The sequence below is a fragment of the Mus caroli genome, chromosome 12 (genome assembly GCF_900094665.2).
Source record: "Mus caroli chromosome 12, CAROLI_EIJ_v1.1, whole genome shotgun sequence".
Taxonomy (NCBI): Eukaryota; Metazoa; Chordata; class Mammalia; order Rodentia; family Muridae; genus Mus; species Mus caroli.
In genome coordinates, this window is record NC_034581.1 from 80,295,658 (window position 1) to 80,321,096 (window position 25,439).

A 25,439-nucleotide genomic window follows, 5' to 3' on the forward strand; every position below is an offset into this window, starting at 1 on the left:
TTGTGGCCCTATGTAGGCCGGATTTCTCTCTCCCCAACCAGAGCAGTCTCAGGTCCCGCGTGATGGGACTGGAGCAGAAGCTGTGTTCCACTCACCAGCAGTCTCAAAATCCTGTGGCGGGGGTCGTGGGTAGCTGGCAGGTGTCAGGCGACCCTGCGCTCTAGCTACCCTGGTGCTGATCCGGCCGGATGAGGCCTGTGGCCCTACTCAGGCCGGTTTGAGCCTGCTAATTCTTAAGCATGATGAGGCTTTTTCTAATCTTCAAACTAGTTTTGTACCTATGATCCATTGAAGCGGTGTGTCCTCTGTCCTCTTTGAAGGGATCCTCAGTGGTCATGAGCTCTGATCAAAGCCAAAAATAGGAATCCAAAGAAGCCGCTGAATCAGGACCACCATTGGTCAAATACCTCTGCAGTCTCCGTGCACTTTGGTTTAGGGGCTGGTTACTCCTTCGCTTCACCAGTCTGCCTATATGAGGAATGTTACGAAAGGAGCCCCACTGCCTCCTTCCTCCCCATCCATCGGGTTTGACTTCCTGGCTACTCAGGCTCAGACGCTGTCTCCTAAAGGGCAGCCTGTCTTCAGGGAGCTTTATTGTCATCTCCCCACGACGGCCTTGATTTCATTGCAGTGTTCTGCATTCCTTGACTTGTGGCTTTTAAATTGTCCTGTGTTCCTCTGCATCCCCTTTTCTCCCCCTTTTCCATCACTCTTTCCGCCATTTCATCTCTCCATTCTTCCTTCTCCCAGCCTCTTTTCCTCCATACTTTTCTGTTTGTCCATCTGGACACTCATGTAGAGCACTGCTGTCTCAGATACCTTCATATTTAAATAGGGTTTTCATAGGCAGATGCCTCTCAGAGCTGCAGGCAGGTAATGTGAAGGACGGTAAGGGAGGCACACCACAGTGATGTGACAAGGTGATTGTAGCTGGAAAACAGGAGGTAGGCTTATAGGTATGGTCTAATTTATCACTGCCATGTTCCAGTGTGGGCCAGTGATGCTGAGAGCCTCCTGTTGTCAAGGGAAATCAGAAATTGTGGGGTTTCTAATTTGTTTTTGTTTTTGTTTTGAATATTGGCAACTAGCTCATTCAAACCCAACCCAAACCAATCCAAACCACTGTAAGCCAAACTTAACAGGTCTTTGAGCTAGGGTGTGTCCACAGCTGCCTGTCTGTGAACCCTGCTCTGAGATAATTCCCTGGATGGTGGTGTGCTGTGGAGCAGGGTGTACTGTATTGTTAGAGATATTGTCTCAGGTTAGAATTACAGCCAGGCATCAGAGTCAGACTTGCTTAGAGCATCATCACAGATGAAAGGGATTTTTGTAATTTTAAGAAGAATGGTAGAGAATAACTAACCTGGCTCTAGTGAGAACTTTAGCAGTCAAATTCTCACGTTAACTGTTCTTTGCACACCATCCCTGGGAAGAGCCTCAAACCTGGAGCTGGGAACAGTTCTTAAAGCTTTGATATCATTTCTTGTAGGGTTTTCTTCTAGGGATGACCGCATTCCAGCCTTGAAAGGATGGGTCCCTTTTCTTACCTTGCTGTCAGCTTTTATTGGCAACTCTTCACAAATCATCAGAAATTTATCCAGTGTTGATCTGTTTACTGGTGGGCAGGAGCTTACCATCCGCAAAGGCTATGGAGGAGCTCTGTGTGCTGCATGAAACAGAATTGCTAGGCAGGCTGGCTCACTTCAAGGGCTTCTGTAGCTGATGGTACTGAGAAGTTGAATTCGGAGCACAAAGAGTAGTAATAAAGCAATATTGGAGAAAAATGCTTTCACTTTTCAACCAAGGGCAGGCCTCTGCATGTGGTCTGTGCTTTATAATATCTTAGATGCAGAAGATGGAGAACTATAGGCCTGTGAGGAGAAGGTAGGGCTTTATTCCATTTTTTTGTCTCTTAGAGCTTCCAGTTTCTGCCTAAGTTCAGTCATCAAAAATCACACAGGTAAGTTCTGAGTGTTGGGAGACGTGACTCAGTTTTATTCCCACTTCTCAAATAGAAAGCCTTCAGCTGTGGACCTTGATGGTACATATATTGTGCACCTGCTTTTTGTATAATTTGAAAAACACAAAATAGAATGCATGGAAGGAAATGTACCAATATCTTCCTGATACAGTTCATGAGAACAGAGGCCTTGGTAACTGAGGATTCTCAGTTCCTGAGGGGAATTATGCTGTGGTAAAGGCAGTTGGATTAAAATGATGGACAGAGCTTCTCCATCCTTTTTCACAAAATATTCTGGAAAGAAAATGCTACAGTTCACAAGGAGTTTTGGGCTGGTTCAGGTTTCCTAGGAGACATACTGTTCCCATCAGCTGAGCATTAGCATTCTCCTCACACGGAGTGTTGGGCTTTTTTGCGCTTTTTCACGGGTGATATTTGGTCTGTTTTTGACTGAATTCAGGAACCTGCTGTAATTAGATATGACTTTTAAAATGAAAACAAATGTTTTTCACACAGTCATCCTTTGCTCATTTACTGTCTCTGTAAGCAGTTTTTGAAATTGCCTGCCGTTTTCTTGTGTGTTCCTCAGTTTGCAGCTCTGGCACCATTTTGCTGTGATGGGTTAGAACTGGAATGCATTTATCCTAACAGTTGTCTTCTCTGGTGCAGTTAGTGGAACACTGGAAGCCTGAGTGGTAACTTCCTGAACTCCTGCTTCCAGTAAAGCGATTTATATGGCGAGCAAAGCCCTCAGGGTATCTAGTGTTGTGCTTGATAACTGCTTCATATGGGTTAGTATTTTAGTGTCATGATGGTAGAACCCAAAGCTCTGCAGAATGTGACATTTCATATTTAGTAATTGTCTGTTATTTGCTGTTTATACCAAAACCGCAAACCAACTAGCCAGCCAGCCAACCAAAGAGCCTACATTCTGAATAGCCCTTGAACCAATTCTGGTGATGAGAGCAGGGAGACATCCCATGCATGGCCTTCTGGTTCGGCTCAGTGTCTATATGTGTAATTCCAATCTTAGTTCTCTGGGTCATTTTCAATTCCTTTACGTGTAGCTGCATTGCTTGTATTCCTTGGGATTTTTAAATGTGTGTATGTATTTGTTGTTGGTAGTGCAGATTAGCAAAGTTCCTCTCTAGTTCTGTATTGAAACTTCCTACATAATGGGAAGCCTTCCTGGCTTTACTTAGCCCAGTTTGAATGTTGGATTCTCTGATTTTTCTTCTCTCTTTGCCACTTTTTCTAGAAATGAAGGCCTCAGTGTCTCCCATATTTCATATCAGAACTAAGGAGATGTCAAGAGAGGGAGGAGAGAGTAGACATTTCTGAGCATGTAGATGTTTCTGTGGCTGTCAGATTATGAATTCTCCAATACTATTTTCTCTGTGTGCCTTTTCTTTTTGACTCTGCTACCTCCATGTGTATTATTTCTTCCCTTGAATGTCTGTAGTTGAGGTTTTCACCTTCTGGAAAATGAGCTGTATGGTTGTGGTGGTGCTGTGGAAGCAAGTGAACCTGAAAGTGACAGGGACCTGGATTCAATTTCAGTCCTTGCCAGTACCCAGCAGCTAGACTTCAGGGAGGGGCCAGACGTCTCTGGGACAAATATGGATGTGTGTAGAAGCTAGAGCATGTCTAGGCAGTGTCTTCACATGGTTCATCCTCAGAAGGCTCAGTCTCCTTCACACGTCTGAGTCTTCTTGGCCTGGTGTCACTTTAATATTCATCAGTGCATAGGTGTGCTCTGCACGTGTCATCACAAAGGTTTTACTTATCTGCTTCTCTTTTCAGCCATTAGTGAAGATTCCAAATAATGCTTCATTGATACTTCTTGATTTATTGCCATTTGTATAGTGCTCTAGCTATATTTTTACACTTTGCAGTTTTTGCAGGATATTTTTTTGTTGTATTATGGCAATAATTCCTTGACTGGAAATAAAATTTAGAATAAATATGTTATCACATTTTCTCAAAAGCTCTATAAAATACAAGACATTAAAGCCATCCTATATCTGCTGTAGTCCTAGTCATCATTTTTTAAAAGATTTATAATTTTGTTCTAAAAGTCAAACTTTCAAAGCCTATTTAAAATAAATAGAGCAGTCTCTATACTGTCATGCTTGGTGAGCCAGGTAGTAAGTACTTGTGACTCTCTTCCTTTAATGTTTGTCTTTTCCTCTACTCTGTATCCAGAGCACACAGTTTTGAAGATGCGCACCTCACGTATTTTCTTTTCTAGTCCTCTGCTGCCACTTCAATGCTTCCTGGTTTCTCAGACATAACTGCAAGTGATTCGGCTAACTTGTTGTAGTCTCGGCTTTGTTGTGTTGTTGTTGTTGTAGTCTCGGCTTTGTTGTGTTGTTGTCCGTTTACAGCCAGTTCCCTTGAGAGCAAGATGAGTCCTCTCAGACCTGCTGATTTGTATTCATTCCATATCTCTACAGCACTCATCTGATGCCCTTGTAACCCAAGCCTGCGTAACTTACTGTACCAAAGTGTGCTTGGGATTAACATTATATGGAAACCATCTTTTAGAAGCCATCTTTTGATCCAGTCTGCCAATATTTAATGATATGTGATTTTTTTCTTTCATTTGATAGCATTAATTTATTTTAGTTTTCTGTGTTTACCTTTATTTTCTCAACAGCCAGTCACAGTCCATAGGGGTTAGAGTTTCTAGCTTCTTTTGATTTTACTGTTGAGTTCCAAACTTTGTATATAAAATTGAGCATTCTTGTGATTTACATTTGCTCTTGTCTCAGACTTTCTGTGCCTCAATTATGGTATCATTTAGGGCAATTCACCTTTATTCTGAGTCTCTAATTGGTCAGGTTTTTGCCAGCCTTTGTTAGGCTGAGAGAGAATTTTTGGAATCACTACTTGCTTCTTATTGTTTGAGTCAGCACACATGTCCCTTTGTCCCAGCCGTTGTCAGCACACATGTTCCTTTGTCCCAGCCGTTTTACATTCTTTTTTTTTTTTCTTTTAAGATTTACTGTTTTTGTGTGGTGCATGTTGCATGGCACAATTCTTACCCAGATAGAAATTGACAGTTTAAAATGTATACACTTGATGGCATAAATAACTCATCTCCCGGAGGCGGTGGTGGTGGCCTCTCAGTTCAGTGGAGCCTTGTTTCTAGTAGTCAGTAAAGCTATTGGAATATGTAATTTATTATTTCTACCTCCTCGATATTGTAGCAGAAGGACTGCAGGTTAGAACCCCAGGATGACTCTTTTTTCCTTAAGAATGTTTTTGTTTCTTTGGTAATAGGACGAAATTAGGACCTTTCTCATGCTAGACAAGCACTTTACCACTGACCCCTCCCCAGCCCTACCTTGATTTGATATTGTGGTACTTTACCAGATCAATCTGAGTATCGTTGTTGTTGTTGTTTCTTCTCTTCATCCTCCTCTTCCTCTTCCTTCTCTTCCTCCCCTTCTTTCTCTTTTTTCTTCTCCTCCTCCTCCTCTTCCTCTTACCCTTCTTCTTCCTTTTTCCTCTTCCTCCTTTCTTCTTTTCTTATATTTAGGCTTGCTTTTGGTGTCCTAGTGTGCTGTGGCACTCCAAAACATTGATTTTTTTTTCTTTCCTAATCCTCTTCTCTCTTTATCTGTCTTCTTTTCATGTGTCTGTAGTTCAAGTCATACTTTCCTTTATCTTATCTCAAGCTACCTGGCCTGGATGGCTGCCTGTCATTCCTTACTTTCCAGTGCTCTAGTAACAGCACATAGAAACCAGGGCCAGAGTGGGATGTGGGTAAGAACAGAAGCATGCATGCACACGGGTGGAGGAGGCATGTCTTGAAAGTGATTGTAGAGAAACTTAGTTTTAGGGTTCTAATTAATTTTTAATATGAGTGCCCTTAAGTTAGTGCTAAGAAAGGTGCTATCTCAGCATTTAGGACCTAATGGTATTAAACACCATGTTAAAAAGAAGCAAAGGTAGAAATCATCATTAGGTGTTAGGTAGAAATCGTCATTACTATTGGCCTGTCCTGTGTTCCTCACCATACAGTGATGTGCCCCTGAAAGCTACTCTGGGAGTCAGCACCCTTCAGCACTTAGTCTTCACTTTATGCAGTCACTTGAGTCACATGTCTTACATTGTCTTTCCATGAGATGACTTTAAAGAACCCTTAACTGGAAGGAGTGATGACCCGTACCCATAGTGTTAGTGCTTAGAAAGTGAGGCGGAAGATGTAGTCTCAGGCTAGCCTGAGATACTCTCAAAGAAGTCAAGGACTGGGGCTGTAGCTTAGCAGTAGAGAAGTTACACAGAAAGGCCCTGGGTTCCATCTGCTAGCTCCCCCTAGGATTAACAGTGCCTTAGATAGTATCAACTAGGGCAGCTAGCTACTTGATTTCAGAAGACTCACTGCCAGTGGCTTTATGCGCCTTTCTGATCAGAACTGTGCTTGTACGAGTGAACTGGATAAGCTCATTTGATTGTTTTCTTAGACAGTAAGTAGAGTAGGATCATGAAAAAAGTCCTCAAACCATTCATTTACTATTTCAGTTCTTTACTAAATAATGCCACACTTTAAAGATTTATAAAAGTGATGTATTCCTGTCTGAGTGTACAGATTCTCCCTTTAACATGTTATTCCAGTAAATACTACTGCTCACTTTATTCCTAGAGACGAAGGGAATTAAAATGCTTCCCAAAATTCTGCAGTTTTAAATTGTGAATATATGGGCTATATGCTGGCACAACCACTTACCAGTTTAATAAATATATATTGATTTACTTCTCTAGATGTTGAAGACACCAGAGTCAATGCTAGACAAATAAATGTTGATTTAATAATTGTTCATTATATAGGCAGCTTATCACGGAGTTTTGCCCATTATAAAAATTGAGTTTTTATAACTTCTATGCTAGTTTTGCAGATGAGTGTATAGTTTCCTTGTATTTAAAGGGAAAACTATAGTACTATAATATGTCACTAGGTTACTTTAGCAAAAAATTTAATTCTTACAGTTTTAGTAGCTGGGATATTTAAGACTAAGATTCTAGGTCAGCTGTAGTAGTGCACACCTTTAATTCCAGCCCTGGGGAGACAGAGGTCAGTGAATGCCTGTAAGTTGAAGGCCAGCTGTCGTTAGCAGTTTGTTACTGTTTCTCTTGACTTTTTATTCACTAACTTTTCTGTTTCCTGGGGTTTGGAGTTAAGTGATTAATTGTAGACATTGGGCTGTAGGTTTGAGTCTCTCCAGGTTTGAATGGTGCTGATGCTGAGGGGATGTGTGAGGCGAAGATGCTGGAGCTTGCTCACCTCAACCTTGCTTTGCTCTTCTTCCCCTAGCGCACCCGTCCACTCTCTGCCAGTGATGCAGAAATGAAAAACCTTGTGGCCTCAGCCCGGGAGAAGGTACCGGGGAAGTTAGGCGGTTCTGTGCTTGGTCTGTCAATGGAGGAGGTAAAGATTATTATTATTTCAGGCTTTTGTGGGTTAACACAGGGCTTGGTGCAAATTAGTGAGTGGTTCGCAGTACTCATGAATAGCTTGTGTCTTACCCTGAAAGGAGAAAGGTTTTTAGATAGGAGAAGTTTCTCCTCAGAAACATCCTAAATGTTATTAATTCTTCCACGTATGCCTTTGTTGTTTTCTTCTTGTTTAACCTGCTTTTATCTTTTAGCCACGAGGATTTCAGGTTTCAAAGTAGGTACTCTTTATCTTATTGTGTTCTCTCTTCCTCTGCCTAGATCAAAGTTCTCCGGAGGGTAAAGGAGGAGAATGATCGGAGAGGAGGATTTATTCGCATATTTCCTACATCGGAGACATGGGAAATATATGGGTGAGGTGACTACCTTTTTTTTTTTCCTAAAGTTATATCTCAGGTTTATAGGATTGGCTTGATTGTGACTCAGTTGTCATTGCTTCCAATGTGGTGCCTTTATTTAAAATTACAATTAACCCACAAAGGCCTGAAATGAAGGCGCATGCTTGTAATTTCCAGAGGCAGGAGGTGGAGGCAGGAGGTTTATTCTCTGTACACAGTAAATTCCAGGCCTCCTGGGCTTCTTGAGACTCAGACTTCAGAGAGAGGGTAAAAGAGACAAATCACAGGTATGAATAAATCCAAGAATATGGCCATCAATGGTAATAATCCACCCATGCATTGAGACTCCTTCCCCATTTTTAATCCCCTGCCTCTCTGTTAACCATTCCTGTCCTTAATTTTTCTTTTCTTTCTTTTTTTTTTTTTTTTTTTTTNTTTTTTTTTTTTTTTTTTTTTTTTTTTTTTTTTTGCTTGTTTTTTTAGAGACAGTGTTTGTCTGTGTATGTAGCCCTGGCCATTCAGGAACTTGCTCTGTAAGACCAGGCTAGACTCCAACTCAGAGATCCATGTGACTCTGCTTCCCAAGTCCTGGGATTAAGGCTGTGCTCCTCCATGCCCATCTTGTGCTTATTCTTTTGAATAAATTCTTTTTAATTTTATGTTTTTCATCATCTTGATTTGAAAACGTGTCTGTCTTCATTATATGTACCTATGTAATACATTGTTCATTTCTGATAAGCACTCAGAACTAGGTTCTAGGCAGTAGATACAATGTCTCCATTTTAAGTGTGCACTTTGATGGTGGTCTTGGCAAGTTAAACACCAATTTAACTACTCCATAGCCATTACATAGGACACTTCCATAAGTCTTTTATGACCCATGACAGTCACCCTCTACTGCAGCCCCAGGCTTCAGGCATCACAGAGCCACACTCTGTCACTCTGTTTCCCTGAAGCGTTTGTGTATGTGGGATGTAATCTCCACACTTGGCCGATGTCGCTGCTTGCCTGCTTTCTTTCTCCCCACCCTCCCCCTCCCTCTCTTTATAATTTCAAGACAAGGCTTATCTCTGTAACCTTGGATGTCCTAGATCTCACTCTGTAGACCAGGCTGGCCTTGAACTCATAGAGATCCACCTGCCCCTGCCTTCTGACTGCTGAGATTAAAGACTTGCACCAGCGCACATGGCTGACTTATTTCTTTAGAACAGTGTTTTGGGGTTCATGTGTGCTGTCATATGAAGCAGCAGTCCACTCTTCAGTCCTGTGTACTGCTTGACTGCATGACTCTTATCACAATTTTTATCTGCTCTCCTACTGTGGGCCAGGTGTACCCAGTGTTTGGCTGCTGAGAAGAAAACTTCAAGGGTGTCCTTGTGTGCCTTTAAAATGACATTTGTCCTCGGAAAATACCTAGAGCAGAATTTGCTAGTCATTAATCAGCTGTGATATAATTTTGTATTTGTATCCAAGGTGTTGGAAATCCCTAGTTGGCCTTCTTCCTGTCACTTCCTGTTATTGCACCATTTCCCCGTAGGCAGACTAGCACATCTCTGTTTGAATGATTTTCTGCGAGGGATAACCGTACTGAGCATTTGCAAAAGACGTTTCTGGTTTTATCACTGAGTTATAAAAGACTGATATGTTTGCTACAAGTCCTTTGTTGGATACATACGTGTATACACATGTATTTATGTAGATATACATGCATCTAGATAATATTTCCTCCAAGCTTGTGAATGGTTTGTTGTTCATTTTTATAAGAGTGGATTTTGTAAAACTTAGATATCTTTATTTTTTTCTAAGAAATAATGTGTATCCCTTTGACTTCCTTTTGATGTCTAATTGCTCTGGCTGGAACTTTGAGTACTATAGTGAATAGATAGGGAGAGAGGGAGCAGCCTTGTTTAGTCCCTGATTTCAGTGGAATGTCTTCAAGTTTCTCTCCATTTAGTTTGATGTTGGCTACTGGTTTGCTGTATATTATTATGGATAGGCATGGGCCTTGAATTCCTGATCTTTCCAAGACTTTTAACGTGAAGGAGTGTTGAATTTTGTCAAGTGCTTTTTCAGGATCTAATGAGATGATCATGTGGTTCTTGTCTTGAGTTGTTTATATAGTGGATTACATTGATGGAGTTCTATATATTGAACCATCCCTGCATCCCTGGAATGAAGCCTACTTGATCATGGTGAATGATGGTTTTGATGTGTTCCTGGATTTGGTTTGTGAGAATGTTATTGACTATTTTTGCATCGATATTCGTAAGGGAAATTAATTAGTCTGAAGTTCTCTTTCTTTGTTGAGTCTTTGTGTGGTTTTTGTATCAGCATAACTGTGGCTTTCTTGAGTGAATTAGGTAGTGTTCCTTCTGTTTCTATTTTGTGGAATAGTTTGAAGAGTATTGGTATTAGGTCTTCTTTGAAGGTCTGATAGAGTTGTGCACCAAAACCATCTGGTCCTGGCCTTTTTTTGGTTGGGAGACTTTTAATGACTGCTTCTATTTCATTAGGGGTTATGGGGCTGTTTAGATGGTTATCTGTTCCTGATTTAACTTTGGTATCTGGTATCTGTCTAGAAAATTATCCATTTCATCCAGATTTTCTAGTTCTGTTGAGTATAGGCTTTTGTAGTAGGATTTGACAATTTTTTTGAATTTCTTCAGTTTCAGTTGTTATGTCTCCCTTTTCATTTCTGATTTTGTTAATTTGGATACTGTCTCTGTGCCCTGTGGTTAGTCTGGCTAAGGGTTTAGTCATCTGGGAAATGAAAGTCAAAATGATCCTGAGATTCCACCTCACACCAGTCAGAATGGCTAAGATCAAAAACTCAGGTGACAGCAGATGCTGGCAAGAATGCGGAGAAAGAGGAACACTCCTCCATTGCTGGTGGGATTGCAAGCTGGTACAACCACTCTGGAAATCAGTCTGGTGGTTCCTCAGAAAATTGGACATAGTACTNCCTGAGGACCCAGCTATACCACTCTTGGGCATATACCCAGAAGATGTTCCAACCGGTAAGAAGGACACATGCTCCACTATGTTCATAGCAGCCTTATTTATAATAGCCAGAAGCTGGAAAGAACCCAGATGTCCCTCAACAGAAGAATGGATACAGAAAATGTGGCACATTTACACAATGGAGTGGTACTCAGCTATTAAAAGCAATGAATTCATGAAATTCACAGGCAAATGGATGGAACTAGAAAATATCATCCTGAGTGAGGAAATCCAGTCACAAAAGAACACACATGGTATGCACTCACTGATAAGTGGATATTAAGAACAAAGCTGGAATACCCACAGTATAACTCACACACCCTAAAGCTCAAGAAGAAGGAAGACCAAAGTGTGGATGCTTCAGTCCTACTTAGAAGGGAGTAAAATAATCTTGGAAGGTAGAGGGTGGGAAGGACTTCGGAAAAAGAGAGGAAAGGAAGGGCAAAAGGGGGCAGGATCAGGTATGGAAGGAGATGGGGGAGAAATACAGAGTCAGGAAATAAAACAGAGGTGTGTAGCAGTGTGGGATGGGGAACTGGATATAGGCACAAGAAAGTCCCAGATGCCAAGAAAGCAAGAGGCTCCCAGGCCCCAACTGGGATACCATTAGCTGAAATACCCAACAAAGGGTAGAAGAACCTGTAGAGACCATATGTAGAGGTTAGGCACGACCCCCAGTTGAGGAATGGGGCCACCCACCCATCTCAAAAATATTAACCCAGAATCGCTCCTGTCTAAAGGAAATACAGAGACAAAGAGTAGAGCAGAGACTGAAGGAAAGACCGTCCAGAGACTACCCCACTGGGGGATCCATCCCATATGCAGCCACCAAACCCAGACACTTGCTGATGCCAAGAAGTGCTTGCTGATAGGAGCCTGATATAGCTGTCTCCTGAGAGGCTCTGCCAGAGCCTTACAAATACAGATGTGGATGCTTGCAGCCAACCATCTGATTTAGCACAGGAACCCCAATGGATGAGTTAGGGGAAGGACTGAAGGGGCTGGAAGGGGTTTGCAACCCCATAGGAAGAACAACAATATCAACCAACCAGACCCCTCAGAGCTCCCAGGGACTAAACCACCATCCAGAATACACATGGAGGGACCCATGGCTCCAGCCGAATATGTAGCAGAGGATGGCCTTATCTAGCATCAATGGGAGGGGAGGCCCTTGAAGGCTCGATGCCCCAGTGTAGGGGAATGCTAGGGCAGTGAGGTGGGAGTGGGGGGATGGGGAGAGCACCCTCATAGAAGCGGGGGGGGGGGGACCAGGAAGGGTAAATTTGAAATGCAAATTAAATAACCAATAAAAAATTTAAAAGGAGAGAAATATTTGCCATTTTCTGTGGTACAAAAGCCTTTTTTCTTTGATGCTTGTTGATTTAGTCTCTATATGAGGTCTGTAGTATGTTCTGAGCAAAGTATTGAGTGTGTACATTTCTGACCAGGCTCCTCTTTAGTGACTCCATATACATTTGATGGTTGTGTTTTCGCCCATTTAAAATGCTTCCTCATTTCCACTGTCGTTGTCTTTTCAGTTATTTAGATGTGCATTGTTTTCAAACATTTGGGGTTTTCCTAGAGATGTTTTAGCTACCAATTTTTCAGTTTACTTGTGTCAAGGTGGGAGAATCTAATTTGTGCTGAGATTCATGTGACTCACTGTGGCAAACACAAAGTGTATGTGGAGCAGGCAGGCATCGGCCCTGTGGCTGGGGTGCTCCTTGTAGGGTCACGGGCGTCGGTGCTCTGTCTCAGCTCCCCACCACTGTTGAGTCACTGGGAGGGTTGTGGTTGTCCTGGGTGACCATCACTCTTCCCTTTGGCTCGGTCAGTCTTCCTGTGCTCTGCAGCTCTGTTGTCAGGACTGAGGAGGCTCTCTCTTCAGGAGAAGCCGGCTTCCTCCTTGTTAGGAAATTTTGTGTTCCTCATAATGTTTGCTTTCTTTCATTCTTTCTTTCAGTTTTGAAGTTTACTTAGTGTGCCTTAATATACTGTACACCAACTTTCTTATCTTTCTTGTGCGGATGATGTTTAGAGATTGGAATGGCTAAAGTTCGCAGTTACTTTTGTGGTAAAAATACCTAAACTTCCTCCCACTTTGCAAGACCATTCTTACCTGTGGTCACTAGGTTGTATAATAATTGATCCTAACCTTATTCCTTCTCCCTCACTACTCCACACCCTTGTTATCTATCATCAGTCTGCTTTCTGTAGTACGCTGTCAACGTCTTTTGAATAGAACATTTAAGGGAGACAATGCAGCATTTTTTCTTCTATGCCTGGCTCATTTCATTCACGTTTCTGTTTTTTTTTTTTTTTTTTTTTTTGGTTTTTCGAGACAGGGTTTCTCTGTGTAGCCCTGGCTGTCCTGGAACTCACTTTGTAGACCAGGCTGGCCTCGAACTCAGAAATCCGCCTGCCTCTGCCTCCCGAGTGCTGGGATTAAAGGTGTGCGTCACCACGCCCGGCTTCATTCACGTTTCTGACCTCTTAAGTTCATCTGTGTGGGGGAAGAACAAGATTTTGTTCTTTCTATGGCATAACAATATTCTACGGTGTATGAACCACACATTCTTCTCCATTCCATTCCTGATGGGACACTTAGATTGATTCTGTGTTCTGTTAGCAGTGTTTCACTAAACATGGGGATGCAGGTATTTCTTGCTGGATCCTATGGTAGTCCTAACTGTTAATTTGTGAGGAATGTCCATGCTGCTTTCCATAATGGTAGCTTACATTCCTCCAAATGCACCTGAAGGTTCCTTCTCTTTTTCTGCAGCCTTGCTGGCTCATTTTATCTTTTATCTTCATTGTTCTTTGGCTCACTTGGAGCATAGCACTCTGTATCCTTGGGATGGGTGTTACTTGATTAAGATGAATAGTCTTTTTAATTCAGTGTGTTAAGAATTTTAGCATTTACAGTAAAAGTCTGTCTGTCTGCATCCCCACCTCTCCCCCTCTTTCTTTTCCTTTTTTTCTTTTTTCTTTTTTTCTTTTTTTTTGTATGGTATCTTTGTCTGGTTTTGACATTAGGATAATGCTGACCTTGTAGAAGGAGTTTAGAAATATTCTCTTGTGTTTTCGCTCTCTGTCTCTGTCTGTCTCTCTCTGTCTCTCTCTCTGTCTCTCTCTCTGTCTCTCTCTCTCTCTGTTTCTCTCTCCCCCGGGGGGAGGGGGATAGCTTGAGATTTGATATTAGTGAAGACACTAATGTGAAGAAGTGAAGAAGTCAGGCCCTAGGCTCCTCCTCCTCCTTTTTTTACTGATTAACTGTTGCCACTTTTTATTCATCTGTTCTGATTTTTATTTGTTTATAATTAAATCTTGATAAATGGTATGTGCATAGGGCCTTACTCGTTTCCTTACACCACCCAGTTTGTTGGCATGTAATGTTTATAATAGTGTCTTATGATCTTTAAGATTAAGAAACATATGTGTTTGTTTGTATGACTCTCTGTGGGTATGTACATATGAATGTGGGTGCCTATAGAGGCGAAAAGTCGGCTTTGGATCTCCTAGAGCTTGAGTTACAGATGATTTTAACTTGCCTGATGTAGGTGCTAGGAACCAAGCTGGGGTTCTCTGTAAAAGTGCTCTTATCAGTAGGTCCATTTCTTTAGCTCCAGCATTCTCCCCCACCCCTTCTTCTGAGACAGGGACTCATGTATCTCAGATAGGCCTCAAAGTTGCTATATAGCCAAGGATGACCTTGAAGGTCTGATCCTTCCACTACTACCTCTTAATTGCTAGAATTACAGGTTTGAGATCTATACCCAGTTTATATAGTGCCACGGCAGCAGCTGCTGCTGCTGCTGCTGCTGCTGCTGCTNCTTCTTCTTCTTCTTCTTCTTCTTCTTCTTCTTCTTCTTCTTCTTCTTCTTCTTCTCCTTCTCCTTCTCCTTCTCCTTCTCCTTCTCCTTCTTCTTCTTCTCCTTCCTCTTCCTCCTCCTCCTCCTCTTCCTCCTCATCTCCCTCCGCCACTTCCTCTTCTTCCTCCTCCTCTTCCTTTTCCTCTTCTTCATCTTTTTTTTTTTAATCTTCTTTGTTTTTTCCTTACTCTAGCTAAAGGTTTATTGATATTCTCATTCTAAAAAGTCACTTGGAGCTGGAGAACTGTCTCTATAGTTAAGAGCACTTGTTGTTCTTATATTCCACTTTGAGTGCCACATGGTGCTTCACAGCTATCTGTAGCTTGAGGTAGGGCTGGAGGTGCGGATCTAGTGTCCTCCTTTGACCTTCATGGTCATGAAGCATGTGTGTGGTGGACATACATACATATAAATAAAACACACATAAAATAAAAAGAATAAATTCATAAAGATAAAAAAAAAACAAATTCGTGCTAGCTAGGAAGAGGAAAGGACGGAGGACAAGAGAGTAGCAGAGAGTAGTCTAAGCGCAGTCCACAGTGTACATACATGACGCTGCTGTAAAGTAAAGACAGTAAAGCCAAGCAAAAGGACAAAATACATGGAGTAACTAAAGGCAGCTACCCACTTCATAAGGATTTTGTATTGTTTATGTCGTTTATGTCATCTTTTGGCTAATAAGTTATCCTACCTCTCTGCCATTTCTCCAGGGAGCATATAGTTTATTTATCACAATGTAATCTTCAAACACTATACTATTTCATGTATAATATGGGGTCTTTACATCCACACTTCTTTTCCATCCTTCATGTGTTATTGTTAGTATATATTTTACTGTAATCTCACAGTACTACATTGTTACTTTGTTGGAAGAGTAGGTTATATTGTAAGGAAATTTAAATCTTCTGTTTATACATACATTGTCATTTTCCATAATCTTCACTGTGCATTCATCAAGTTTGTATCTGAAGAATTTCTTTCAGGATTTGAGGAATCCTGTGCAGCTTTGATGGTAACAACTTGGCACTTCTGGCTCTCTCCAGATGTTTTTGATTCAACATTTAAAAGATTTTTTTTTTGACAAGTTGTAGAATTCTAGATTGACACTCTTTTCTCCAGTACTTAAGAAATCAGATCTTTGCTTCTTCTCCGAGTGTGCTTATTCCTCTTTTGTTTTTGTTTTGGCTTTTTAAGACATGGTTTCTCTGTGTAGGTCTGGCTGTCCTGGAATTTTTCTATAGTTTAGGCTGGCCTCAGACTCACAGTGATTGATAGATGCTCCTGCCTCTGCCTGCAGAGTGCTAGGATTAAAGGTGTGCTCCATCACGCCCAGCTTGTGTTATTCTTTGTGCGCACAGGGCTGTCCCCTCCTTTAGCTTTCTTCTTGCTTGTTCTTTATTCTGACAGTTGCTTTTTCCTTAGCTCAGAGGACTTTCACCCTCTGCCCGAGCAGATTGGCAGGTACCCCAAAACTCAAGGGACCTCTTATCATTATTTTGGGAATTTTTTCCCCTCATGCATAGCCTGCTCCTCTTCAGTATATTGCTCTGAAAATTGTACATGCTTTTTGTAGCTCTGATCGAGGCTTTTCATTTTAGACACTGTTGGTCTCTAGTTGAATCCCCCTTTATGTATGCTCTAGAAATCGCCTGTAGGGAGAAAGGTAATGAAATTGTAAGAGTTAATTCTGTTGTTTTTCACTAATAGGAATCACCCTTTGTACCACCATTTGTTTAATGTAGGAAAATAGTTGTTTCTATATCTTGTACACTTCTCTGGCTGTTTGTGATAAGGAACAGGGTCTGTAGCAGTTATCCTGCCCTGTGCAGAAAGAGAATTGTTTGTTTTGTTGGTTTTGAACATTTTCCAGACAGAAATGTATGCTCTGTATAATCTTGTTCTTTTCGTTAAGTGTTGCCTTACCAGGATTCATACAGCTGCAGCCCATTCCCTCATCATCCCCTTTCCCTGTAAACTGTGGGCTGGAGCTGCTGTTAATCTCACATTCTTTTGTTGGTGGACATGGCATTCTTGAATGTGTCTCCTGGGTGTGTATCTAGGAATACATTGCATCATGCAGCTTTTCTGGAAGAGGTGTTCTCAGAGACAGCATGTGACATGTCTCTGGAGAAGAGCAGGCAGGTCAGACAAGGAAACTTGTAGACTCACAGTGATCCTATTAAGGAAGGCTTTGTGCAGAGGCATGGACATGAGCAGCCATTGTGCTGGAAAGGTTTCCACTTAGAAGCTAAGGATCCGTGGGAGATGTGGGATGAAAAGCCCCTAGGAAATGTTTCTGACTGGTCTTGCAGAATGACCATTCATCAGCTGTGTGGAGAACATGAATGAATTAATTAGTGACCAAAATTATCCATTTTCTGAAAGTTTGCCCTCCACCGTAAACAGCATGGAAGCACTGGATGCTCCCTCCCTCCCACTCTGGGACAGTTGGACCAAAGTCTCCCATTTCTTTGTGCAGCTTTCTCTCTCCACTTTCTGTTGTTGTCTCATCTGTGCATAAGATGTCTTGGTGGTGGTGGTGGTGGTGGTGGTGGTGGTTTTTTAATCTTTCATTATGATGTTTTGACTGTAGCATATCTCCTCTCATTAATGTAAGAAACTCTGTTTGCTATGTTAAATCGTCTTCTTTGTTTTTGTTTGTTTATTGCAGCAGGGTGGACTTGAGTGGTTTACTCTTGTTCTTACTCTAATCATAGATCATTTTAACTTGAGCATCTGTCTCCTCAGTTTGCACTTTAGAAACAGTGTGTAAGCAGTTGATTTTGGCTTGGTTTGTGGTTTTATTTCTATATTTTCCCTCTTGAATGAAACTTAAGAAATAATTTGGTCTTTTGCTTTGTCCTTCAGGTCCTACCTTGAACACAAAACCTCTATGAACTACATGCTGGCAACACGCCTATTCCAGGACAGGTAGGAATTTGCTTAGCTTAAATATTTAGAACTAGATCGCAAAGCATAAGAGAAAACATATGTAAAAGAAGGATAGTGGCTTCCTTCAAGTCTCATGCAGGGCCTGGGATAGAAATCCCAGTATAGTAGCTCATTTTCCAGCATATGCTAACAGTGCTCAGCATTTTGTAATATTTGTAAAAGCCCAAAATTAAGTCATAAAAATCTTCTGAGTAGTCTTTCCAGACGCCCAGTGCTGCTGCTGCTGCTGCTTTCTTCTCCTCCTCCTCCTCCTCTTCCTCCTGCTCTTCTTCCTCTCCTCTCTCTTTTTCCTTCTCTTTCTCCTTCTTCTTCTTATTCTTTCTCTTATTCTTCTAATTCTTCTTTTTATTTTTATTTTTATTTTTTTTTGCTTTGTTTTTTTGTTTTGTTTGATTTTTTTCGAGACAGGGTTTCTCTGTGTAGCCCTGGCTATCCTGGAACTCACTCTGAAGACCAGGCTGGCCTCGAACTCAGAAATCTGCCTGCCTCTGCCTCCTGAGTGCTGGGACTAAAGGTTTGCGCCACCATCGCCCAGCTCTTCTTTTTAAAAGAAGATCCTTACTCAGCACCTTTTTGTATACTGTTTTCGTTTTCAAAACTCCTTCCCTTCCTCCCTTCTCTCCTCCCTCTTTCCCCTCCCTCTTTTCTTCCTTCTCTCTCTTCCTTCTGTCCCTCCCTCCCTCCCTTCTCCTGTCCCTCTTTCTCCTTTTTCCTCCCTCCTTCCCCTCCTCCTTCCTTCCCTCTTTCCCTCCCTCTCTCCCTTTCCCCCTCCCCTCCCCTCTCCCTTGAGGCACATAGGGTTTATTTTGGCTTAGAGTTTGAGAGACCATTTCACCTGTCCGGGGAGCCGCAGAGGCAGGAGTGTGGTGCAGCTGGTTGGTTCTGCTGCATCTGCAGTCAGGAAGCAGAGAGCAGTGAGTGCTCCCTCCTAGCACAGTTTAAATGGCATCATGCTGTTTTTCAAGAACAAAAGGGCTGCCACTTCAGAAAAGGTGGAGGGCCCATAAATGGCAAAGTAAACTCAGGCAGAGATGGCAGCTGGTGAGCTCAGTGCCCAGGGAGCTGGGAACAGTGTTAGCAGAATCTGGGATCCAGGCGGCACAGTTACTGGGGTGCCATAGCCCCGAGGATGCTTGTAGCCTGTGTAGCATAGCCACATTGTACAACAGTTCAGTAATTGATTATTTTCATGAAACTCCTTGGTTGTTTAAAGAAATTTGTTTTACTCTAAGGATATGGCTTGTTTTCTGAGGGAGTCTTTTTTTTTTATTAGATATTTTCTTTATTTACATTTCAAATGCTATCCCGAAAGTCCCCTATACCCCCCCTCCCCCGCCCTGCTCCCCTAACCACTCACTCCCACTTCTTGGCCTGGCATTCCCTGTACTGGGGCATATAAAGTTTGCAAGACCAAGGGGCCTCTCTTTCTACTGATGTCCAACTAGGCCATCTTCTGCTACATATGCAGCTCTAGCTCTGGGGGTACTGGTTAGTTCATATTGTTGTTCCACCTATAGGGTTGCAGACCCCTTCAGCTCCTTGGATACTTTTTCTAAGGGAGTCTTAAAGTAGATATCCAGATTTTTTTGTAGTTTAAATTATTATAGGATGTTAGATTTGATCTCTGCATCTGTTCAGTTGTGGTAAATAGTGTTGAATAACCACACACATAGCTTTTGATGATCCTTGAATTTGCTTAGAAGGCAGCCCCAGATTTTTGCATAAGAACTAGAGTGAGAGTAAAGCCTGAGTGCTTTGTCAAGGTTTTTGTATCTGTCAGGTCTTCAGAACAGCAAAACAATAAAGCCCAGTATTGTGCCCTTTCCTCATGTACATGGATAAAATGCTACTCTTTCTGCATTACTTCTGCAGGCTCCAGCTAGTGACTCTTGCTTGTAACCTTCCTAGAATTTTTTATTAAAAAAACATAAATTTTCTTGTTTAGCAAAGGAATGCTTTTATGATTTACTCTTACTAGCCTCTTAAAACTTCGTCTCCATATTGCCATGCTAACCATGACCCCATCAGGACACATTTGTTTCCTACTGTTGTATCCTCACAAACTCCTGTTGCTTGTGATGCCTTCCATTCACACCTAAACAGCTCTAGCTCAGGTTCTTAGCCTTCAGTCAGGCTTGCATTCCCGGACTGGGTTCAAAGCTCCTGTTTACTGACTCACACTTTACCTCCAGCCCTCTGAATAGGAGCTTTCCTGTGTGTTCATCTTTGTCAGTGTTCAGAGCCTAGCATGTGGTAGAAAAATACGTTTTTATAAAAAAGCAAATTGTGTTAATTCTAAATTTCAACATCTTCCACTAAATTTCTACTCTCAGTCTGAATTTCTTCTCCACCACATTAAATTGTTATTTCAAACTGATTCTCCACCCATGCTTTTGTAGGTTGTTTACCCATCTTCCATCCCTTCTCCACCTCTTCCCATCCCCTCATGCAGCTCTGGCAAACCCAGGATCCTATTGTGTGGCAATAGTTTTAACTATTGGCCGCACATTCGTACCCAGGGGGATCTTGTAAGTGATATTTATACCCATCTCCATCCTAGAGGGAAGTGGAGGTACTTATTAAAAGCTGCCCATATGATTGTACTTAGAGGCCATGATTGCAGAGTCCTGGAGATGACCATTGTGTGGGCTAAAAGTTGAATTTTCTGACGCACCCATCTCAGGACTTTAACAGGGTCAGGAAGATATAGAAAAAGAAAAACATGATATCCTCGTAAAGATTTAACTCTTTTACTTGATTTTTCTATAAATGTTATCTATACTGCTTTTGCCTTTTAAAAAATATCACAGATTACATACCGTTTGTCACCGTCATCATGACAGTTTTGAAATGACAAAATATTTGAGCAAGTTAATGAAATGAGGGTTAGCTAGTAAATATGCAAACTAATGAAAGACCAATAGTGATGACCTCATGCTGGCCAGTATTGTTGTCCAGTGTCTTGTGGGGGATACATGAACCTTATAATGGTGATTAAAATTGTGCTGCACTAAATACAGGAAGGTGTGTAAGTCAGTCTGTTGAACAACCACATATGCCAAAGTGTTCAGTGCAGAAACTGAATGGGAAGGAAGTGTTTTTTAAGGAAAAAGCAAAAGCCTGTTTAACAGATACAGTTGGCATTTAGCTTTTGAACATCTTTTGTTTTTAAACAGTTTTTTTTTCCATAATTGTGGTAAATCTGTTTTTGATGAACTCCATGAGAATGGAACTTGGTTTTCTATTCTGGAATAGTTCAGTGACAGTAGAAAGCTCCATAGTCTGATCTAGACCTTAGAATCCAGTGCAGAACTCTCAAGCCCTGACCAGGGGCAGAATAGAGAAGTCTCATCTCCCACTCATCTACACACGCACATGCGTGTAAGACACAGGAGTGGGGAATAACTGCCTTCTTCATGTTGGCATGAGGAATAATTATAATTTGCCTTATAAATAGACGGACAAGTCTTAAGTCACTGCTGTCATTTTTATTTGCAGTTTCTTTTCCTGTTCCCCATTTTTAAATGTACCCTCCTACCTCACAGTAGTTACTTTGCTGAGAGTGCCTGTTTCTCCAAAAGATGTCCAGTTGGCCCTAATTAGATGTGGAGTCTCTCACAAGTGTGCGCCCTGTGTGTGAACTCTAGAGTGAGGAATGGGTGGTAGTGTCTAACCCTTCTCCATCCTTCTCCATCTGCAGAGGAAACCCCAGAAGGAGCTTGCTGACAGGAAGAGCACGGTAACTAATTTTTCAAAGTTAATAAATTCTTTCCATCTGCATGATGTATAGCCATGCACAGACTGATGTTTCAAATAACTGTTTTCAGTTTGGCTCATCACTAATAGCAGCAATATGTAAATGCTTTCTATTGAAAATTATTCTGGAGCCACCTATTAGAAAATAGGTATAAATTTAACTTTAAACTCTATATACATCACTTTAACCAATAATAATCACCTTTTTGTTTGGTGGGGTGAAAGAGCCTAGAGTAATAGTGAGAGTTGCAAATTGTCAGCATGTTATCTATCTCCATGGTTACACTGCGGCTGTGGTAGGGCAAGGCTCTGACTGGACCTGCTGGAAGTCAGCACATGGAGAGCTTTCATCCAGCAGAGCTAAAAATAACCAGAGGAAAGACCAACATGGCTTTGCCACACTTAAGACTTGAACTGCCACAGAAATGCTTGAGTCTCCCTCCACACATCTGCAGGTTCCTGAGAGTTACCCAGTTTCCTTGTGTCTTGTGCTGTGCTCTACAGAAAGCAGTCTAACAAGGAAGACAGCACAGCTCCTTGCATCTAGCTAGTTTTCATTTATGAGTCAACTAAAACTTAGTTTCTCGTCCAGTAACTTAAGTTTCTGTTTGTGTGTCTCCATACATGATCATGTGGGTACTTGTGCCATGGCACTTATGTGTAGCAAGGAAAATATTTACGGAGTTGATTCTCTTCTTCCTCCTTTACTACCTGAGTTCCCATAATCAAAGTCGGGTTGCCAGGCTTGTACAATAAGTTCCTCTACCCACAGGACCAACCCATCATCTACTACAAGCTTTCTGAAGCATAAATCTAACTTTTCTTTTAAGGAAGTCATTCTGATTGCCTTTTAAGGGAAAACTGAAATAAATTCATGTAGCTTATTTTCAAATGAAAGTCAGAAGTTTTCTATAACATTTGGTCAGGTAATAGACTTCCTGGGTATATTACCACCAGTTGGGAAGTTGGAGAAAAGAAAGAAAAAAAAAAAAAAACTTAGACATAAAGACTGTTTAAAAGCTGAGTGTAAAGGCTGGTGTGTGTAATCTTAGGACGGGAGAGGCTGTGGTGAATTCATGGCCAGCCTCGGCTACACGTTTTTTAGACTAGACTAGGCTAGTATAGAAACTGTTTCTAAAAACTAAAAAGAAAAGAATTGTTTCAAATGAATGGGCTTTGACCTTTAATTTCTAGCTGTCTTTAAATATTAATATTCATATGAATATCTTGATGATCTAAAGGATTAAATATATAAAACTGGGCTGTAGTATTATATGCTAGAGTATGAAACAAGTCTTAATAGGTTTAAAAGGATTGAAATGAAAAGTCATCTACTTGGAAAATCTTGATATTTGGGCAAGAAGCAGCACTTTTTTTTTTTTTTTTAAGTTTTTCGAGACAGTGTTTCTCTGTGTAGCCCTGTGCCCTGGAACTCACTGTAGACCAGGCTGGCCTTGAACTCAGAAATCCGCCTGCCTCTGCCTCTGCTGGGATTAAAGGCGTGCGCCACCACGCCCGGCAAAGCAGCACATTTTTAAATAATCTCTAGGAATCAAGAAGGACAGCACAAAGGAGATTAGAAAGTATTTTGAAATCATTAGCAATAAAACATGAAATGTGTTATTTTTCTGGCTAGGGTGGTGTCTTGAGGGTCTTTGTAGTTGTGAGTTCTTACACTACAGACCAAGCACAGAAATAGGCATGGTGGACATGCCTGGAGTCCTGCTCTGGATGCTAAGGCAAAGACTGACGACTTCAAAGTCAGACTTGGGCTTTGAAGATAGCAAGACCTTGTCTCAAAATAAGAAGAAAACATGCAAGAAGGAAAAGAAGGAGAGAGGACTCTGAGGACTGAGGTTGCAGATCTGGAGTCCATCTTGAGAAATTCACAAAGCAGAGTAGAGGAAGCAGAAGTGAGGAAGTAAGAAAAGTACAAGGCAGTGAAAGCAAGAAAACAGTGAAGAGAGGGGACGTCACATGCCAGCTCAGATTGAGTTGGGTGATGTGAGTGCAGATCGATAGACACAAATGGATTCCGTGGAGGGATATTAAGGAAACGTAACTATTCTTCTTTTTTTTTTTCTGAGACAGGGTTTCTCTGAGCAGCCCTGGCTGTCCTGGAACTCACTCTGTAGACCAGGCTGGCCTCGAACTCAGAAATCCGCCTGCCTCTGCCTCCCAAGTGCTGGGATTAAAGGCGTGCGCCACCATGCCTGGCTAAAGTTATTCTCTTATTCTGACAACTTTGGTAAAGTGACTACACTCCTTGTTGAGGATAGCATTGATGCAGACTGAACAAAGCTGAAATAGAAATTTTGCAGGGCTTTGAATCTATCAGAATATTGGGTTTGTTATAAAAGACTTCATACAATGTAAGCGCCAGGTTTCTTGGTCTCAATAGTCAGAAGGAGAGCCTGTCTCGAAGGAAACAGTCAAGTCATAGAGTTAGAGGTCAGAGTGTGCTCTTCTGGCCTTTGGGTGCACACATGTGCACATGCACCTGCACATGCAGGCATACATATATACACTGTATGTACCACACATACAGAAGAAGAAGGAAGATCATTATCCCAGAACATCCATAAAATATTACAACATATCCATGTACTTTGTAAAATTCTGGGACACAAGGCCAATGTGCTAAAATCATCCTGATTTAATACATTGACAACAGTAAATAATTGGAAACAAACTTGAATTGCCTTTAGAATGTGAAAATATGAAGTACTCAGGAGTAAATTTCATACTTACACACTAAAAGTATTAAATATTATTGATTGAGACTAACAAAATCTAAGTTTGTGGAGAGGGATGCCTTATTCCTGGACTGGTGGACTTAATATTGGTTAAAATATCCATCTTTCTCAGATGAATGTAGAGATCCAGTATAGTTTCAGTCATTGATATAGTAGATTTTTAAGAAATGAAGCAATTTTTAAAACTTATGGAAAAAAGAAAGAAGGAAGAAAGGGGGCCAGGCAGTGGTGGCGTACACCTTTAATCCCAGCCCTTGGGAGGCAGAGGCAGGCGGATTACGATGAGTTTGTGACCAGCCTGGTCTACAGAGTGAGTTCCAGGACAGCCAAGGATACACAGAAATCCTGTCTCGGGGTGGGGAGTGGGGTAGGGCAGACTTCTGGAATTGCAAAGGACTTAGAAAATCCAAAGTAATTTTAAATAAAACAGTCCTTGACTTAAATCCTCTAATGCTCCAGTAGAGATAGTGGAAACAGGAGAGATAGCCCAGAAATAGACTTATATCTGTGGTCACTTGATCTTGAACAAAAACTTCAGTGTGACCCAAGTGGAAAGGCAGTTATTTTAAACAAGTTTGGCTGGCATAGTTGGAAATAATACTTTAAAAATTAACTTGAATCCTTGTCTTGCAGAAACATTAGAGGTCATTTATGGTTCTAAATATAAAAGCTGTTGGTAGACATGACACAGAAAATAATGTTTTATGGTTTTTTATGCAGTAAACATTAGCTCATGAAAATAAACACTGGGCTTTATTAAGATATCAACCTCAACCCATTCAGTTAAGATGACCTAAAATATTAAGCTATCTCAAACCAGGTTAATTAATTAGGTTTTTTTTTTTCAAGACTTGGTTTCTGTGTATAGCCCTGGCTATCTTAGAACTCTGTAGACCAGGCTGTCCTTGAACTCACAGAGATCTGCCTGCCACTGTCCCTCAAGTGCTGGGATTGAAGGCGTGTGCCACCATATCTGGTTCCAGGTTAAGGTTTGAAAGATGTTTCCTTAGAAAGACTTAGAAAGATGTCACATTTGATGTCACATTTGATGTCATAGTTACCACATTTGACCATAGCCAATTATCTGTAAATGGATGGCTTGAATGGTGCTTTTCAGTCTAAGTTATTTATTATTTAATTGGCTAGATACTTACTTTCAGAGCTCTGTGGGGTTCAGTCTTTGAGAGTATGATAAATAAGTTTGAACATTTCTTAGTTGTAACTACTTTGGGAGGCTAGGGCAGGAGAAATACTTGAGCCCAAAAGTTTGAGGTCAGGCTCAGTATCATAGTGACATCTTGCCTCAAAAGAGGGTGGTGAGGTGCCTCAGAAGGTAGAGGCCCTG

General features: G+C 41.4%; 1 protein-coding gene across 15 annotated transcripts in view; it reads left to right on the forward strand.

Moving 5' to 3' along the window:
* Positions 1 to 25,439, forward strand: part of Ttll5 (tubulin tyrosine ligase like 5) — a 225,771-nt gene that overhangs the window by 67,710 nt on the left and 132,622 nt on the right. For 11 of the 15 annotated variants that reach the window (XM_029484763.1, XM_029484762.1, XM_021178935.2 and 8 more), the window contains 4 exons: positions 7,281 to 7,394; positions 7,682 to 7,773; positions 17,499 to 17,561; positions 21,283 to 21,321. In XM_029484763.1, coding sequence (XP_029340623.1) covers positions 7,281 to 7,394; positions 7,682 to 7,773; positions 17,499 to 17,561; positions 21,283 to 21,321 — 308 coding nt within the window. Of the gene's footprint in view, positions 1 to 7,280; positions 7,395 to 7,681; positions 7,779 to 17,498; positions 17,562 to 21,282; positions 21,322 to 25,439 lie in introns of those variants that run through there. The other 4 variants (XM_021178938.2, XM_021178939.2, XM_029484767.1 and 1 more) reach the window with 3 other exon arrangements.